The 17623-nt window shown below is 39.0% G+C and overlaps 1 protein-coding gene across 3 annotated transcripts in view; it reads left to right on the top strand.

Moving 5' to 3' along the window:
• Positions 1–17623, top strand: part of SUMF1 (sulfatase modifying factor 1) — a 104199-nt gene that overhangs the window by 2870 nt on the left and 83706 nt on the right. For all 3 annotated transcript variants that reach the window (XM_032290531.1, XM_032290529.1, XM_032290532.1), the window contains exons 2-3: positions 10962–11135; positions 14266–14340. In XM_032290531.1, the coding sequence (XP_032146422.1) occupies positions 10962–11135; positions 14266–14340 (249 nt within the window). The remainder of the gene's footprint in view (positions 1–10961; positions 11136–14265; positions 14341–17623) is intronic.

The following is a 17623-nucleotide window of genomic DNA, read 5'->3' as shown; positions in this document are numbered from 1 at the left end:
CTCTCTCTCTCTCTCTCTCTCTCTCTCTCTCTCTCTCTCTCTCTCTCACACACACACACACACACACACACACACACACACACACAGGCATCATTTTTCTGTAGTGAGAAGACTATAGGAGGAGTATGTCCTGAGTACCTGGAGAGGAAGAAATAATTCATTCTTCATGGACAAGTCAAGTAGTGCCTCAAAGAAAGGTCACATTTGAGCTAGGCATCTGAGAAGGTATTTTCAGGAGCTGGGAATGGAATTTCAGATTCAAGGACATTCCAAGAAGGAGAAGAGCATGAGCACATGGCACATTGTGGAAATTCATGGTGTGTGCTGGGAAACATAAGTGAGTTAAGGTCTTCTTGGAGTGACATATTTACACTAACACTTTTTAGATGAGTCTTTTTGTTTGGGCTTTTGAATTTTCAGTTTCACTGGATAGTTGCGGCAATTAGAACTGTCTGGGAAACACTATAGACATTTAAAAAATTGATGTATATTCCCTCTGGTTACAAAAATACAATTCTCATTGAGAAAATTATCCTAACAGTTTTCTGCACGGCTTCCTATTTTGTAACAAGGAAGCAAAATATTTTAGTCTGCTTGTATCTTTTAGACTTGTTTGAAAGTCATTTAAGATCATTAGATGGTAACATTGTAGGTGGCATGTCTGTAGTATGGATAAAGTCAGTCTTGATTGCCTGAGGAAATTTCTGACCCGTAATGCTTCCCTGGGCATCCAGGCACAATTGAGTGCTGTCTCTTCCATGAAACCTTTCTATTTCCTACAAAGTAGTTTTTCTATCCTCCCAATTCCCATAGCTTATTCTGTTGTCGTTTGATGACAACTTGTATATTTTCTGTAATGTAGTGCTAGTTGTATAGTTGTCCGATATACTATATTGGAAGCATTTTTAGATGTTTTAATCTCCATATCCCCCAAGTGCCTTATACATTTTAGGCATTTTGTAATAATTTCTTGAATGACCTGTCTCCTTTTTTGGTGGATACAATATTGATAAACTGCCTTGGGAATAAAGAATGTCACATACTTTTTTCAAGAAACATTTGTAAAATATTCTTTTTTTTTTTTTTTTTTTTGAGACGGAGTTTCGCTCTTGTTACCCATGCTGGAGTGCAATGGCACGATCTCGGCTCACCGCAACCTCCGCCTCCCGGATTCAGGCAATTCTCCTGCCTCAGCCTCCTGAATAGCTGGGATTACAGGCACGCGCCACCATGCCCAGCTAATTTTTTGTAGTTTTAGTAGAGACGGGGTTTCACCATGTTTACCAGGATGGTCTCGATCTCTTGACCTCGTGATCCACCCGCCTCGGCCTCCCACAGTGCTGGGATTACAGGCTTGAGCCACCGCGCCTGGCGTAAAATATTCTTTTGCTGTATTCATCCTCCCAAGAATCCTGTGAGAGAGCCGTCTCCCACTTTACAGATGAGGCAGTTGAAGCTTAATGGAATCATATAGCTCAGAACTGCAAGAAACTTTGAACGTCATTTCATCTATGATTAGTGTCTATCTGTAGAGGCAGTAAGGTGACAGAATGGTATAGATAGGTAAGTCCTGTATAGATAGATAAGGCAGGAGTTTGTGGACAGATCCAGAGGACATGCTTCTCTTAGTCACCCAGCTTTTTCATGAGGCTTATTTTAATTAATTTTTATTAGAGGGGACTCAGGACAATAGCCTTTAGCTTTCAGTGTTAGCATAAAGAGAGGAAAGAAGGAAAAGGAGAAGAGTTACATTCCATTTTTGTGTATAAGACAAAAATCTTACAGTAACAAGTAAAAAAGAAGACTGGCTTAAGCAGGAAAAAACTGAAGCAGGCGGGGACATTTATAGCTCTCCTAGTTTGGAAGTTCAAGAGTAAATATGTCCCCAGACACTCCTGGATGCAGGGCCTCAGGCAGCATCTCCATGGCCTTTCTCTTTGGCTGTCTCTTTGTTCTTCTGCGTTGGCTCCATTGTCAGGTAATGTCCCTTCTCCTACTGATAAAATAGAAAAAGTTCTTTCCTGGTAGCTGTAACAAAAGTTCAAAGATGAACTTTGATTGGGTTTTGGGCCTATCCCTAATTATATATCTGTGGTCAAAAGAATGCTATGGTTGGCCAGGCTTGGCGGGCGGTGGGAAGTGGGATAGAGTCATCCAGTACACCTGCGCCACTTAACTTAATAAATGGTTTTGGAAAGGAACTTCAGTATTTTACAAGAAATAGAGGGAATGGGTGTTGGATGGACCAAAATAGCAGTGCCCACTGCATATGGTCTGGGTGTGTAGCCCAAATGTGGTTCTGTTATTCCAATGAATAATAGAGTTATTCTTGACTTCCCTTATACTTCTGGCTTCAGTGGCTGTGGCAGAAGCTGTGGTGTGGTGGGGGAGGGTTTATCTCACCTTCAGATTGGAGGAGATTTGGATTGTTTGAATTTGGACCTTCAATGAAGACTTGATTAAAATGGTCCTTTTTATGTGGCTTAGGGTCCTACACAGTGAGACACTTGATGCTCTGGTTTTCACTTGAATGACCTTTGACATTTGTAGGATAAAAGACTTTATTTCACTAGTATGTATGAGAAATTATGATCCCCTCAGAGTGATCCAGGCTATTTTAATCTTTAGCCTCCAAGCCTCCAGAATGGAAACTTGGCTATCTCTGATGATTAATGAAAGAAGGAAAAAAAAAAAAAGAAGGCCAGAACTCCACAGTGGAAGTCATGATTGCATTAGCATCGTTGGTACTCACCTTGAGGGAGGAGATGAGAAAAACCAGATGATTGTAAAAGTTCACTAGGAACAATGGGTACAGCTCCCTGTGGGCCTTTGAGCTGAGGGACGAACAACTGTTCTCATAAGGGGAAGTATTTGTCTGCCACAGGAAAGCTTTTTCTTTAAGTCTTATGAAATCTTTTATTAGAGCCTCTTCATCATTTTAAGACTACACTTGAAACTTTTGTCTGAAGGCTTCAATTTTTCTACTACTTTGTGGAGCTGCTTAAAATACTGATTTCTCTTCTTAGGACTGGGTTATCGTGTGCCCCAGCTCTTATAGTACAGTGAGAATAATGGACAAACCTAGCTCAGTCCTTGACCTGCATCTGTGAAACAGGTTTCACTTTGATGTCATGTTATACATATCTAGAACTATTATAAATTAAATAGCATTTTATAATTATAGTTATGCATAATTCAAATGATAAATTCCTTATTACAGTCATGACCTCATTCAATTATTAAAGATTTTTTGTGTCTCCTATGGACCATGCAGCATGCTAGGCACTGAGGATATAGAAAAAGATTTATTTCTGGTCCCCAAAGAGCGTAAGTTCTAGAGAAGATGAAAACACAGAATTAAGATACTCTGGATGGGATGCGGTGGCTTATGCCTATAAGCCCAGCACTTTGGGAGGCTGAGGCAGGAGAATCACTTGAAGTAGGAAGTTGGAGACCAGCCTGGGCAACAGAACAATACCTCGTGTCTACCAAAAAAAAAAAAAAAAATTGGCTGGGTGTGGTGGTGCTCACCTGTAGTCCTAGCTACATAGAGGCTGAGGTGGGAGAATTGCTTGAGTCCAGGAGATCAAGGTTGCTGTGAGCTGTGATCACGCCACTGCACTCCAGCGTGGGCTACAGAGAGGGACTCCATGTCTTAAAAATACACACACACACACACACACACACACTATGTGTGTCAGTTATTAGGATGAATAAAGGTATTCATTAGAGGGACCAAAATGAACAGCACATGAGCTAGAGAGGTGTGCAGGCAGGAAAGTCCTCCTGGAGGTGATCCTTGCACCATGACATCATTTATAAAGAGACAAAGTGGTTTATGGAAACGCAGGTGAAATACAGGGTGAGAGAGTGTGAGCTATGAGCTCTGATGTTTATGTATGTTATTCTGAAAGGTGATAGGAATTCTTGCTTACTAGGAATTTTAAGTAGGAAAGTAGTATGGTCAGATTGACAATTTATTTTTTTAAATAGTACATTTACGTAGTTTAAAAAATTTAAAACATATATAGAAGAGTATATAATGAACAATTTTTCATTATATACATTATTTTACCTAATAACCTGTCCCCTCAGACAATGCAACCAGGATGCATTTCTTTATTTCTCCAGAGCTATGTTCTGCAAATATAAGCAAATACAAAAATACATGAATGTATATCCCTCAACCTACTTTCTCGCTAATGACAGCACACCATATTTAGCATCTGTGCACCTTGCTTTGTTCATGTAGCTCATCATGGCGAGATCTTCCCATATCAATATATCAAAAGCTTCCTTTTTTATCCCCCTCTTCTTTTTGCTTTTCTTATGGCTGCTTAATTTTCCATTTTATTGAAACCCCACAATTTACTTAAAATGAGCCTACTATTGATGGACATTTAGGTTGTTTCCAACCTTTTTCTGTTGGAAAATTGTGTTGGGTACAGAAGACTGACATTTTCAGAAGCATTAGTAGGGGCTTAAATATTTGTTGAATGAATTATTGAACGGAAGATAGATGAGTTGGAAGCAAGTAGGGATGTGAAAGGTAGAGATTGAAGACAGGAACACCAATTAGAAGGTGTCTGCAGTTATCTGGGGATAGAAAAGAGGGAGCAATTAGAGGATACATATTTAGGAGATCCAGTGAGACTAGATGGCCTGTCCGATGTTGGGGGTAGGGGACACAAGTAGTCAAGGTTGATTTCTTGGGACAATAGTAATGCATTGGACAAATAAAAACATTTATTACTAATTTATCATAGATGAAAATAGCACCATTTTTATTGGGATATACATGCATAGAATCAAAGCGACCGCTAGCAAGGAAAGCCAGTGGAAATAGAAAGTATAATCAATGATTGTGGATTCCTAATTTCTGTTTCTAATGCTTCTGCTCTTATTGCTAAGTGACTCTTTATCCAACTAGTTAGCTCTCCTTGACTTCTTTTTTTCCCCCCTCTCTAATTGGAGCCCCTTTTTTTAAATTTTATTTTTGATGGACAAATAATTATATAGTAATTTGTAGGGTACAATGTGATGTTTTGATATATGTTTACATTGTGGAATGAGTAAATCAAGCTAATTAACAAATCTATCACTTCACATATATATTGTGGTGAAAACATTTAAAATCCATTTTTTTTTTTTTGAGTCGGAGTTTCGCTCTTGTTGCCCAGGCTGGAGTGCAATGGCGCAATCTCGGCTCACCGCAACCTCCGCCTCCTGGGTTCAGGCAATTCTCCTGCCTCAGCCTCCTGAGTAGCTGGGATTACAGGCACGTGCCACCATGCCCAGCTAATTTTTTGTAAAAAATCCATTTTTTAATAATTGTGAAATATATAATGCATTATTTATTATAGCCACCGCTCTGCAATACATCACTAAAGCTTATTTCTTCTGTGTAACTGAAATTTTGTACTGTTTGATCAGCAGATTTCTTTCCCCATTTTCCCCCCTTCCCAGGCCTCTGACAACCACCATTCTACTGTCTACTTCGATTAGTTCAACATTTTTAGATTCCACATATGAGTGAGATCATCAAGGTATTTGTCATTTTGTGCTTGGCTCATTTCACATAGCATACCATTCTCTAGTTTCATCCATGCTGTCATAAATGACAGGGTCTTTTTCTTTTTTAAGGCCGAAAAGTATTCTGATTTACATATATAAATGTCTCTGTGTGTTTGTGTGTGTGTGTGTGTGTGTGTATGGCATTTTTGTTATCCATTTATCTGATAAGGAACACTTAGGTTGCTTCTGTATCTTAGTGATTGTGACTAATGCTGCCATTATTATGGGAGTGTAGATTTTTTTTTTTTTTTCACCATACTGGTTTGATTTCATTTGGCCATATGCCCAGAAGTGGAATAGCTGGGTCATACGGTAATTCTGTTTGTAGTTTTCTGAGGAACTTCCATATTGTTTTCCATAATGTTAATTTACATTCTCACCAGCAGTGCACAGGGGTTTTTTTTGTCTACACCTTTTCCAACACTTGTTATTTTTCATCTTTTTGATGGAAGCCATTCTAACAGGTATGAGGTGATAGCACATTGTGGTTTTAATTTGCACTTTCCTGGTGATTAGTGATGACAAGCATTTTTTCTTATATCTGTTGGCCGTTTGTATGTCCTTTGAACAATGTTGGTTCAGGTCCTTTGCCCATATTTAAATTGACTTCTTTGTTTTCTTGATATCGAGTTGAATTCTTTATATATTTTGAATATTAACCCCGTGTAAGATGCATGATTTGCAAAGATTTTCACCCATTCTGGGATATCTCTCCACTCTGTTGTTTCCTTTGCTGTATAGAAGCCTTTCGATTTGATGCAATTCTATTTGTTTATTTTTGCTTTTGTTGCCTATGCTTTTGGGGTCAAGTTCAAGAAGTCTTTGCCAGGCCAATGTCATGGAGCTTCTTTTCCCAGTGTTTTCTTCTAGTGGTTTTATAGTTTCAGGCCAGACACTTTTAAGTCTTGAATACAGCTTGAGCTGATTTTTGTGTAAATTGTGAGATAAGGGTCTAATTTCATTCTCCTACATGTGGATATTCAGTTTTCCCAGTACCATTTTTTGAACAATTTTCCTTTCTCCATTGTGTTTTCTTGGTGCCTTTGTTGAAAGTCAATTGACAGCAAATGCATGAGTTTATTTCTGGGCTCTTTATCCTGTTCCATTGGTTTATGTGTTAGCTTTTGTGCCAGTACCATGCCATTTGATTAGGTTTGTAGTATATTTTAGAGTCAGGTATGTGTACTCCACCTTTGTTCTTTTTGCTCAGAATTACTTTGGCTCTTTGGGGTCTTTTGCAGTTCCATACAAACTTTAGGATTTTTTTTTTCTGTTTCCTTGAAATGACATTGGAATTTTGATAGGAATTACATTGAATCTGTGGATTGCTTTGGGTACTATGGACATTTTAATATTAATTCATTTAATCCAAGAACGTAGGTACCTTTCCATTTATTTGTCTTTTTATACTATTTTTCATCAGTGTTCTGTAGTTTTCAGTATATAGTTCTTTCACCTCTTTGGTTAAATTTACTCCTAAGTGTCTTTTTAAAATTTGAGCTATTGTGAATGGGATTGATTTCTTAATATCTTTTTCAGATAGTTCATTGTTAGTATAAAGAAATGCTGCTGATTTTTACATGTTGATTTTTGTGTCCTGCAACTTTACTGAATTCATACATCAGTTCTGACAGTTTTTTGGTGGAGTCATTAGGGTTTCTGTATACAAGATCATGCCATGTACCATCAGGGACAATATAATGTCTTTGTTTCCAGCTTGGATGTTGTTTCTTTCTCTTGCCTAACTGCTCTGTCTAGGACTTCCAGTATTATATGGAATACAAGTGGCAAGAGTATGCATCTTTGGCTTGTTCTGAATCTAAGAGGAAAAGCTTTCAGTTTTTTCCCGTTGAGTATAATGTTAGCTGTAGGCTTTTCATATATGGCTCGCGTTAAGGTACGTTGATTCTGCGTTTAACTTGTCAAGAGTTTTTATCATGAAAATATGTTGAATTTTGTCAGTGCCTTTTCTGCATATATTGAGGTGAACATTTGGTTTTGTCCTTCATTCTGCTAACATGGTGTATCACATTTCTAGATTTGCATATGTTGAAACCATCTTTTGATCCTAGGGATAAACCCCACTTAATTTTGGTATATGATCTCTTTAATGTGCTGCTGAATTCAGTTTGCTAATATTTTATTAGAATGTTTGCATCTTTGTTCATCAGGGATATTGGCCTGTAATTTTTTTTTCTTGTTATAGCAGGAATTTTGTCTGTCTTTGGTATCAATGTAATGCTGGTATCATAAAATGAGTTTGGAAGTGTTTTCTCTTCTTCATTTTTTTGGAAGACTTTGAGAAGTATTGATATTAGTTCTTCTCTAAATTAGAATTCTGCCATGAAGCTATCTGGTTCTGGACTTCTGTTGATGGAAAATTATTATTATTATTATTATTAGAGACAGAGTCTTGCTCTCTCACCCAGACTGGAGTACAGTGGCAAGATCTTGGCCCACTGTAACCTCTGCCTTCCAGGTTCCAGTGATTCTCCTGCCTTGGCCTCCCTGAGTGGCAGGGATTACAGGCCTGTGCCACCATGCTTGGCTAATTTTTTTGTATTTTTAGTAGAGGCGGGGTTTTGCAACGTTGCTAGGCTGGCCTTGAACTCTTGACCTCAGGTGAGGTCTACCTGCCTCGGCCTCCCAAAGTGCTGGGATTATAGGCATGAGGCACCATGCCTGACCAGTTTTTAAAATGATTTATTCAGTCTCCTTATTTGTTATCAATCTGTTCAGGTTTTCTACTTCTTCTTGATTCAGTCATCGTAGGCTGTATATTTCTAGGATTTTATCCATTTTTTTCAAGGTTATCAAATTTGTATATGTAGGATATAATTGTTGTGATCCATTTTATTCTGTGATATTGAACCCTTGTTTATAGGTGAGGGACTTGGCAAGTCCTAAGCTGCTGAGGAGTCTACTAATTGACTCACTCAAATGATTTGAAAATAAGGTATTGTGTCCGTAAAGATGTGTTTCTGATAGATGGTAGGCTTGAAGGCCTGTGGTTGTTGAACAAATTGAGATATAATTCATATAGCATACAATTTACTCTTTCACCATGTACAATTCAGTGGGTTTTAATATAGTTATGAGCTGTTACAACTATCACTGTCTAAGTCCAGAACATTTCATTATCTCAAGAAGAAACCCTATGCCCATTAGCAATTATTCCCCATTCCTGCCTCCCCCTATCCTCTGGCAACCACTAATCTACTTTGTGTCTCTTTGCATTTGCCTATTCTGGACATTTCATATGAATAGATTCATACAATATGCGGCCCTTTGTGAGTGGATTCTTTCACTTAGTATAGTGTTTTCAAGGTTCACCCATGTTATAGCATGAACCAACACATTTCTTTTTATGTCTGAATATTATTCCATTTTATGGATATACCATATTTTGTTTATATATTCATCAGTTGATAGACATTTGGATTTTTTCTGCTTTTTTGGCAATTATGAATAATGCTGCTATGAATGTTTTTATACAAGTTTTTGCATGGACATGTTTCTCTTGGGTATATACCTAGGAGAACTGCAGGGTCATGTGATATCTCTTTGTTTAGCTCTTTGAGAAACTGCTTTTCCAAAGAGCCAAACAAACTATTTTACATTCCCACCAGCAATATATGAGGGTTCCAATTTTTTCACATCCTCATCAGCACTTGTTATTGTGTCTTTTTGTTATAGCCATGTTAGTGATCAGGAAGTGGAACCTCATTATAGTTTTGATTTGCATGTCCCTAATGACTCATGATGTTGAGCATGGACCTGCATTTTTTAACTGAAAATTTTCAGTGTAATCCTCAGATTCTGTGCTTAGTGTTGGGAATACAGCTGGGAACAAGGCAGCCCAGTTGCTGTCTTCTTGGAGTTTAGAGTTCATGTGGGAAGGTAGATAGGAACAAAGTAATTGTAATTAGGGTTTTTATAAGGAATTATACAACACATAGTCCCTTAGTAAACTTTAAAATTTTCTATTTTAGTGATGTAAGCCTTTTTTATGATTGTTAGAGGCCAAAATTCATGCAATGGGGATTTAAAGATATCATAAATTGCATTTTTGCATGTGCTTTGAAAAATGATTCAAGGCTGGGTGCAGTGGCTCACGCCTGTAATGCCGGCACTTTGGGAGGATGAGGCAGGCAAATCACGAGGTCAGGAGATCGAGACCATCCTGGCCAACATGGTGAAACTCCGTCTCTACTAAAATACAAAAAAGCAGCTGGGCGAGGTGGCGTGCGCCTATAGTCCCAGCTACTCAGGAGGCTGAGGCAGGGGAATCGTTTGATCCCAGGGAGGCGGAGGTTTCAGTGAGCTGAGATCACACCACTACAATTCAGCCTCGTGACAGAGCAAGATTCTGTCTAAAAAAAAAAAAAAATATATATATATATATATATATATATTAAAAGAAACAAAAGCATATGAGAATAAAAAATGTGTTTAAAGAAAAAAGTGGGGCTGGGCACGATGGCTTATAATCCCAGCACTTTGGAAGGCCAAGGTGGGAGGATCACTTGAGCCTAGCAGTTGGAGACCAACTTAGGCAACACAGTAAGACCCCTAACTTAAAAAAAAAAATTAGCCGGGCTGGGTGTGGTGGCTCACACCTGTAATCATAGCACTTTGGGAGGACATTGTGGGCGGATCACCTGAGGTCAGGAGTTCAAAACCAGTCTGGCCAACTTGGTGAAACTCTGTCTCTGCTAAAAATACAAAAATTAGCCAGGCATGGTGGTAGGCACTCTTAATCCCAGCTATTTGGAGGCTGAGGCAGGAGAATCGCTTCGACTCCGGAGGCGGAAGTTGCAGTGAGCCGTCATCGTGCCACTGCACTTCAGCCTGGTGACAGAGTGAGACTCCCTCTCAAAAAACAAACAATTTAGCTAGGCATGGTGGCACACGCCTGTACTCCAGGTCTTTGAGAGACTGAGGTGGGGGGTCACTTGAGTCTGGGAAGTCAGCGCTGTAGTGAGCCATGATTATGCCATTGCACTCTAGCCTGGGCAACAGAGTGAGACCCTGTCTCAAAAAAAAAAAAAAAAAAAAAGAAAAGAAAAGTGGAATATTCTCCCTGTGTCCACATTCCAGCCATTAGCAGCTTGGTGACTTATTCCAGACCTGTTTCCAGTGCAGGTACAGATTTATATCAGGTAGAGGTTTGGTTAAGGAGATTACCTAAAGAATTTTCAGTTCTTTTGTGACTCGTGATTCACCTTCATTGGGGTATAGAGAGATTTTTCCTAATTTTATAGTAATTACTGTGGTGAAGATTTACTATTGAGTGCTTATGCTTACTGAGTGCTAGGAACTTTACTTCTACACAGGTACACCTTGGCTGTGATGCATGACTTTCTGTGTTTCACCTTTTACTGCAGATGGTCCTCATCCCTGCAGGAGTATTTACAATGGGCACAGATGATCCTCAAATAAGGCAGGATGGGGAAGCACCTGCGAGGAGAGTTACTATTGATGCCTTTTACATGGATGCCTATGAAGTCAGCAATGCTGAATTTGAGAAGTTTGTGAACTCCACTGGCTATTTGACAGAGGTAATGGGATTGGGGAAAGGAGGGAGAACTTGTTCTTTTCCAGAACTTTTAAGAATGCTTTAATAGCAGCTAGGACTGACGGACCACTGACCACTTTTACCATTCTGTGGTAGAACCGTGCGAAGCATTTTATTGTATATATTTCATCTTAATTTCTCACAGCAACCCCATGAGGCAGGTTATTTTTCAGGTGGCATACTGAAGATTAGAAAAGCAATTTGCCCCACATCACACAGCTAGTTGGTGGTAGTAGCTGGGATTCCAGCCCAGCCAGTGTGACCTCAGAACCTGTGTTCATAACTATTACGCTATGTTGTGTTAATTCTTTAATATGCTAGAGAATACCACTGTCCACTAAGGCTTTTTGAGATACAGATGGCATGTAAATTAAGGCCACTTTTCTTCTCAATAAATTACACTTTGGCTTTTCCAGAAGCATTACATATTTTTTAAATGATAAGTGCAGAAGTGCTGCTTTTCATTTTTGTGGCTTCCTTCCAACACCTTGACAGCTCATGCATGCTGTGCTGTGGCAGTTCCGGGCATTATCTGGTAGTCACTGAATCACAAAGCAAGCTTCTAAAGTGGATGCTGTCTTAAATGGGAATAGGAAGAGGAAGCCTTTCTAGTCTATGAATGTTTCTGTGAGTTTCTGAAATATACTTGTTTTGTAGGCTTTCCAGTTTTCTCTCAAAGAAAACTTTTACCCTTGTCTTCAGTTCGTGGAGTCCCAGTTCCTTTTTTTTTTTTTTTTTAACACCTCAGTCATCTTTTTGTAAATTATTATTAAATGAATAATTTGTAGTGAGCAGAAGTCCTTTTCCTTTTGATTTCACAAGGAGACTCTCAGCTCAAGTTCCTCAATAGTTTACTTAAGTTAGAAGACTTCTAAATTACCAGGGTTCTCCATGAAGAGTAGATAGAATAAGCAGAATTTAGGGCATCCAAAAACATGGATGGGGAAAAGTTATAAGTTAGTACAAAAGTAATTGTGGTTTTTGTCATTACTATTAATGGCAAAAACCACAATTACTTTTGCACCAACCTAATATATCTGTTTATTTACTACCCTCAAGCCAAAATGTAGTATTTCCTTCAATTATGATGCAAACAACAAACCACAGCAGTAGTAGCAGTGCCTCTGACTTTGTCACCAGTAGAAATCACAGACATTTTTAATCATATTTTTGTTGTTGCAGAGATCTTGAAATATTGTTTACTTTCATCCCCACGTTTGAAATACGATAATTATGAGACCTGCCACTAAATCTTATTTAATATATTAATGAAGAGCATATTTAGTACTATAGCACTGATTTGTTTATTTAATGTTTTGATGTAATGACTTTTCTTCACAATACTATTGATTTTATTTTATGTGTTTAAACCTTTAATTCTGAGAAGGGGGCTCTTGAGCTTCACCATGCTGCCATAGGGCTCAAAAAGGAACAAGAGCTGCCTTGGACAAAATGCTCTGTGTTTTCATGCCACTCTGTAGACTCCTTTTCCATCTCGCCAGCTTTGCTTTACGTCATGCTCCTCTTGGACGCCATCATCTAGCCCTGCTGGTTTTGTTTCTCTTCCTTGAAAACTCAACATTCTTTCCCACCTCAAGAGCTTGGCCCGTGTTTTCTCTCTGTTTGGAATTCACAGTCCTCGTGCTTATCCCCCTTGTGCATGGCTGGCTCCTTCTCATTCTTGAGTCATCTCAGCTTAAGTGTCACTTTCTCAAGGATGTTTTTTATGACACTCTTTACCTTACAAGGTGAAGTAAAGTTGTAATTATTTTTTTCCATTCTTTGCTTGGCCTGATTTTTCTCTGTGCTCTCACACTTAAGCACAATAAGGATAGGGACCATGGCTATCTGATATTGACCTTATTATATCCTCTAATTTAGCCCCAAACTGGGCACATGGTAGGTTTTGATGCATGTTTGTTGAATGAATAAATAGCTTAGATAATTAGGCATAGCCGTGTTACAAGGGAATGCAGAAAGAAGATTAGGGGTGAAGAAAAGATGGTAGGCTCCACCCAGGAAAAGGAATTGGAGGTGCTTATAAGAGCTGTAATTTAAGGATCCAGTACTCAGTTAATTTCCTCTAGTAAGAACAGGACAGAACTAGTGGCAGAGATTTGAGACTCATTTGGCGTACTGGCTATAGTTAATTTGATGAGACTGAAAGAAGTTGTCCGTCAGCAAGAATCAGTCAGTGTATCTCAAAGTATATTCCTTGAACGGCTTGTATTAGAACAACTAGCTGTGTGCTGTTTATACATACAGATTCCTGCACCTCACACTAGACCCTCAGAATCTCTGGAGTTAGGGAGCAGCAGTATGTAGTTTTGACAAGCTGATTACATAATCTCAGCTACACAAAGCCTGAGAGCCACTGGTGTAGTAGAAGTGCAGAGAGCCAAGGGCAGAGCTCGAGGGAGCAACAGTGTTTCAGGGGCTAAAAGAAGAGCCCATGTATTTTAGGAGATGAATAAGAACACTCAGAAATGTAGGAGGAGAGTCATGGTTACCGAGGGACAGATGACCTCATTTCAGAATAGGGTTACATGCAACAAAAATAATCAGGTGGGTGAAGAATTGAGACACTAATTTTAAATAAAATCATGAAAATACAGATTCCATCTGATGCTTGAATTGGGCAGTTGAGATTTGTAAGCACATTTGACCCCTTAGTGAAGCTAGAATGTGTCAGAATATGAGCAAACAATTCCATTTCATTCGTTTAGCTAGAGTCAGGACCAGGGCAAAGGACAAAGCTTGATTATTCACTGTCACATGTACAGAATACTATTATTTCCCAGTCATTTGTAATACTTGGGGAAATGTATTTCCTTCAGGAACAGTCACGTTCTCAAAAGCTAATCTTGTTCAGTCTGCCTTCTTATCAGCTAAGTGAGTCTTAAATGAAAATGGTATCTGTAAAGTGACATTAACTTGTTTTAAGAGGAAGCCAGAGATTTTTAGGTCCTTTTGGAGTCCTCTGGGAAGTCCTAAGACAGACGCAAGTTCAACTGGACAAGAAGAATCACTTTAATAGTGTGCAAAGAAAATGGCACACGTGAAACACATTACGACAACCTTTTCCGGATTTTTATTTCCTACCTTCCTTATAGGCTGAGAAGTTTGGCGACTCCTTTGTCTTTGAAGGCATGTTGAGTGAGCAGGTGAAGACTGATATTCAACAGGCAGTAAGTAATGTTTCAACAGGCTCCTATATTTCTCTAAGGCTCATTGAAAAGGGTTTGGATGAAAAATCCAAACCATGCATGCCACCCTCCTCTCCCCCTAACACCTAACCATTCTCCTGCTGAGGATTGGCCCCAAATAACAGGCCCATGGACCAGTATACCTATCTTAAGGAAAATGGCACAACACAGTATCTGAGGAAGTGCTGGGTCTGCCTTCAGCTTCTGTCTTGTGTACCTAGGAACATACTGTGTTGGTAGGTAGAGCTCAGTAGGCTCCAGACACTCCCGAGCTTCATTTACTTACAGCCATTTCTAGAATGGAGGGCTCAGCGAGAACATTTTAAAATCCTTTTCTTAAAGTCTCAATCTCCTCAGGTGCTGGTGTGGAGATGGAGCTTTCTTAAACGTTTTTGAATTCATAGGATCAGAGTAGCATTCAAGAAAGGAGACTTTTGTTCTGAGTGTTCATAAGAAATGGATGTGGTGAACTGGTTCTTACACCCAGGGGTGTACCCTCTCATATGGAGGATCCAGGGAATGCAGATGAGGTGTGATTTCTTAGACATCATGGAAACAAATGGTGGAGTAGACTTCCACAAGCATCTTTGTGATGGTGGAACTTGGGTTTCTTGTTCCAGACATTTTAGCAGGTTTGCGTATGTTTAGTATTTGCTTGCTTACATGTCTCTTGAACATATAAGAACAAGGGAAGGAGTGAGGGTAAGCTGGGAAGTTGAGGGTTCACAAAATAAAGAGGGCAGAGAATGCAGAACAGACAGGAGATAGTGAGAGAGGGAAGGAAACAGGGGTCTGCCCACTCAAAGGAGGCTGATGAAGCTGGAGGCATTGAAGACAAAGGAATCTGACCCTTTTTAATGGAAGTTTCATTTTAATTCCTGTTTGTACTTCATCTTTATGGATGGACCTCACACTGTCCTCTCTTGTGAGAAGCAGTGCAAGAAAAATTAAACGGTCCTGGCTTACGTTTTCTTTTCCTTAAAACTAACGTAGAAAAACGGGAGAAAAGATAAAACAAGACTTGCTTTCAGATCATATATATGTGAATCAAGCCACTTTTTAATATGTATTTTAGATAAATGTTTGAAAAATGTGATTGAGCTCCATTTGAATTTCACAGCTTTGTTTGCCCCTTACAAGTTTATAAGTCTATTATGTAATCTGATATTCCCCCCCTACTTTTTTTTTTTTTTTTTTTTTTTTTTTAAAGGGCTTTGAGGTCAGTTGAGGCTAGTGTTGATGAGCCAGCAACTTGGGACATGGTGCCTCATTTTAAGATACCGAGTTCAGGTGAGGGAGGGCGTTTGCACTTATTTTTGTAATTTGCGTTTTCAGATACAGGGCCTCTTGTCACTTGAGAACTTCCAAACATATTAGACTTGAAGACAGAGTGGATCATTGCTAGGTTCTGAAGGTACCTGTTGAGTACATAGGGAAGTGTCTGTGCTTGTAACAAGGATGAGGACAAGCAGCTCTCACTGGCTGTAGTGTCAGTAACTTGCTTAAATGCTCATAATGGAAAAGCAAATCTTTTAAGCTTATTTAGAAAGGGCTGAATGAATAACATAAATCTGTCGATGATCTGAGAGAGCTAAGTTTTTTATTTTTTCATCCTCTTCTTAGGGCTTGACTTACCTTCATTCACTGAACCAGACCTTTTTTTTCTTTGTAACCCAGTGTCTCCAAAAGAGTAGGATATGAGCTGGCCCACGAGGTAGATTTAAGTAGTAGGGGGGATGATTTTGAGTGGTAGATAGGCAAGCCGCCAATCACCCTGAATCACATAGTGAGAAAGCGCTTTCCTTTTAGATACCTTTCAAGACTTGATTCACAGTAAGACGAAAGACTCGTTTGAGTGTTAGCATATCCTTAACACTCAACTACACCTGCTATTCTTCATTTTAACAAAGAAGAGGCCTTAGAAGTGTCTACAGCAGCTAGTTAATAATATTGTTTATTTTCATGCAATTATTTTTAAGCGTTGCATTCTATTTATAACAGGTTATAAAAGTGAGATAAATTCTCCTTTTAAAAAAAATCTTTTTTTGTAAAATAAGACAAATACAGAAAATCACACAACACAAATGTAGAGCTTACTGAGTTATCCTAAGGTGAACGCACTTGTAAGCATTACGCAGGTCCAGAATTAGAATTTTTCTGCCTACCCTAGCAGTCCCATCCAGGTGCCACATCCTAGTCATCACCCTTCTCTGTCCCTAAAAGTAGCTGCTACCTTGCTTTTCAAAGAAGATAATTCTTTGCATTTCTTTGTGGTATTACTACGCAGGTATACACTCCACGTTTAATCTTGTCAATTTAAAGGAAATTTGTATCTTTTAAGACTCTTCTAATCTACAGGTTTCCCTTTCATTACACTGCTTTCCCCTACCCCTTACTTTTTCCTCCAGTGATTTATCTATTGAAGAATCTAGAACCTTTAGCTTGGAGACTTTCCCACAGTCTGGATTTTGCTGAATGCCCCGTCATGGTGCAGTTCACCTGTTCTCTCTGTCCTCTGTATTTCCTGCAAATTGGTAACTGGATCCCCAGGCCTGATGAGACTCACGTTTAAACCCTACAGCAAGACATCAGATTTTTGGTGGGTTTTTTCCCCATGTTGCACCTGATGTCTGCTACTGCTTCTTCTTATGATGTTAGTGGCTGTTGATGCTTAGTGCCTAATCCGTTAATCTATTGGAGGTTGTAAGATGGTGTATTAGTCTCTTCTCATGCTGCTAATAAAGACATACCGGAGACTGGGTAATTTATAAAGAAAAAGAGGTTTAATGGACTCACAGTTCTACATGACTGGGGAGGCCCCACAATTATGGCTGAAGGTGAAGGAGGAACAAAGACACGTTTTACATAGTGTCAGGCAAGAGAGCGTGTACAGGGGAACTGCACTTTATAAAACCATCACATCTCACAAGACTTACTCACTATCATAAGAACAGCACAGGAAAACCCGCTCCCATGATTCAGGTACCTCCCATTGAGTCCCTCCCATGACAGGTGGGGATTATGGGAGCTATAATGCAAGATGAGATTTGGGTGAGGACACAGCCAAACCATATTAGATGGTGATAATCTAATAGATCTTTTTCATTTATTAATGGAGATACTTTCATAAAGAGATAATTCATTCCATCTGCTATTTCTTAACCATTGTTGCAAGTGATACAGGAAAGATAGGATAAATGCTTGATTGTTTACTAGCTTTTAAGATATGAATTGGTTCCCTACTGTTCTTCAAAGGTGACCAATT

Source organism: Sapajus apella, unplaced genomic scaffold (assembly GCF_009761245.1).
Source record: "Sapajus apella isolate SASKATOON/1434 unplaced genomic scaffold, GSC_monkey_1.0 scaffold23, whole genome shotgun sequence".
In the NCBI taxonomy this organism is placed as follows: domain Eukaryota; kingdom Metazoa; phylum Chordata; class Mammalia; order Primates; family Cebidae; genus Sapajus; species Sapajus apella.
The sequence above is the reverse complement of the archived record's forward strand: the minus strand, read 5'-3'. Positions and strand labels throughout refer to the sequence as shown.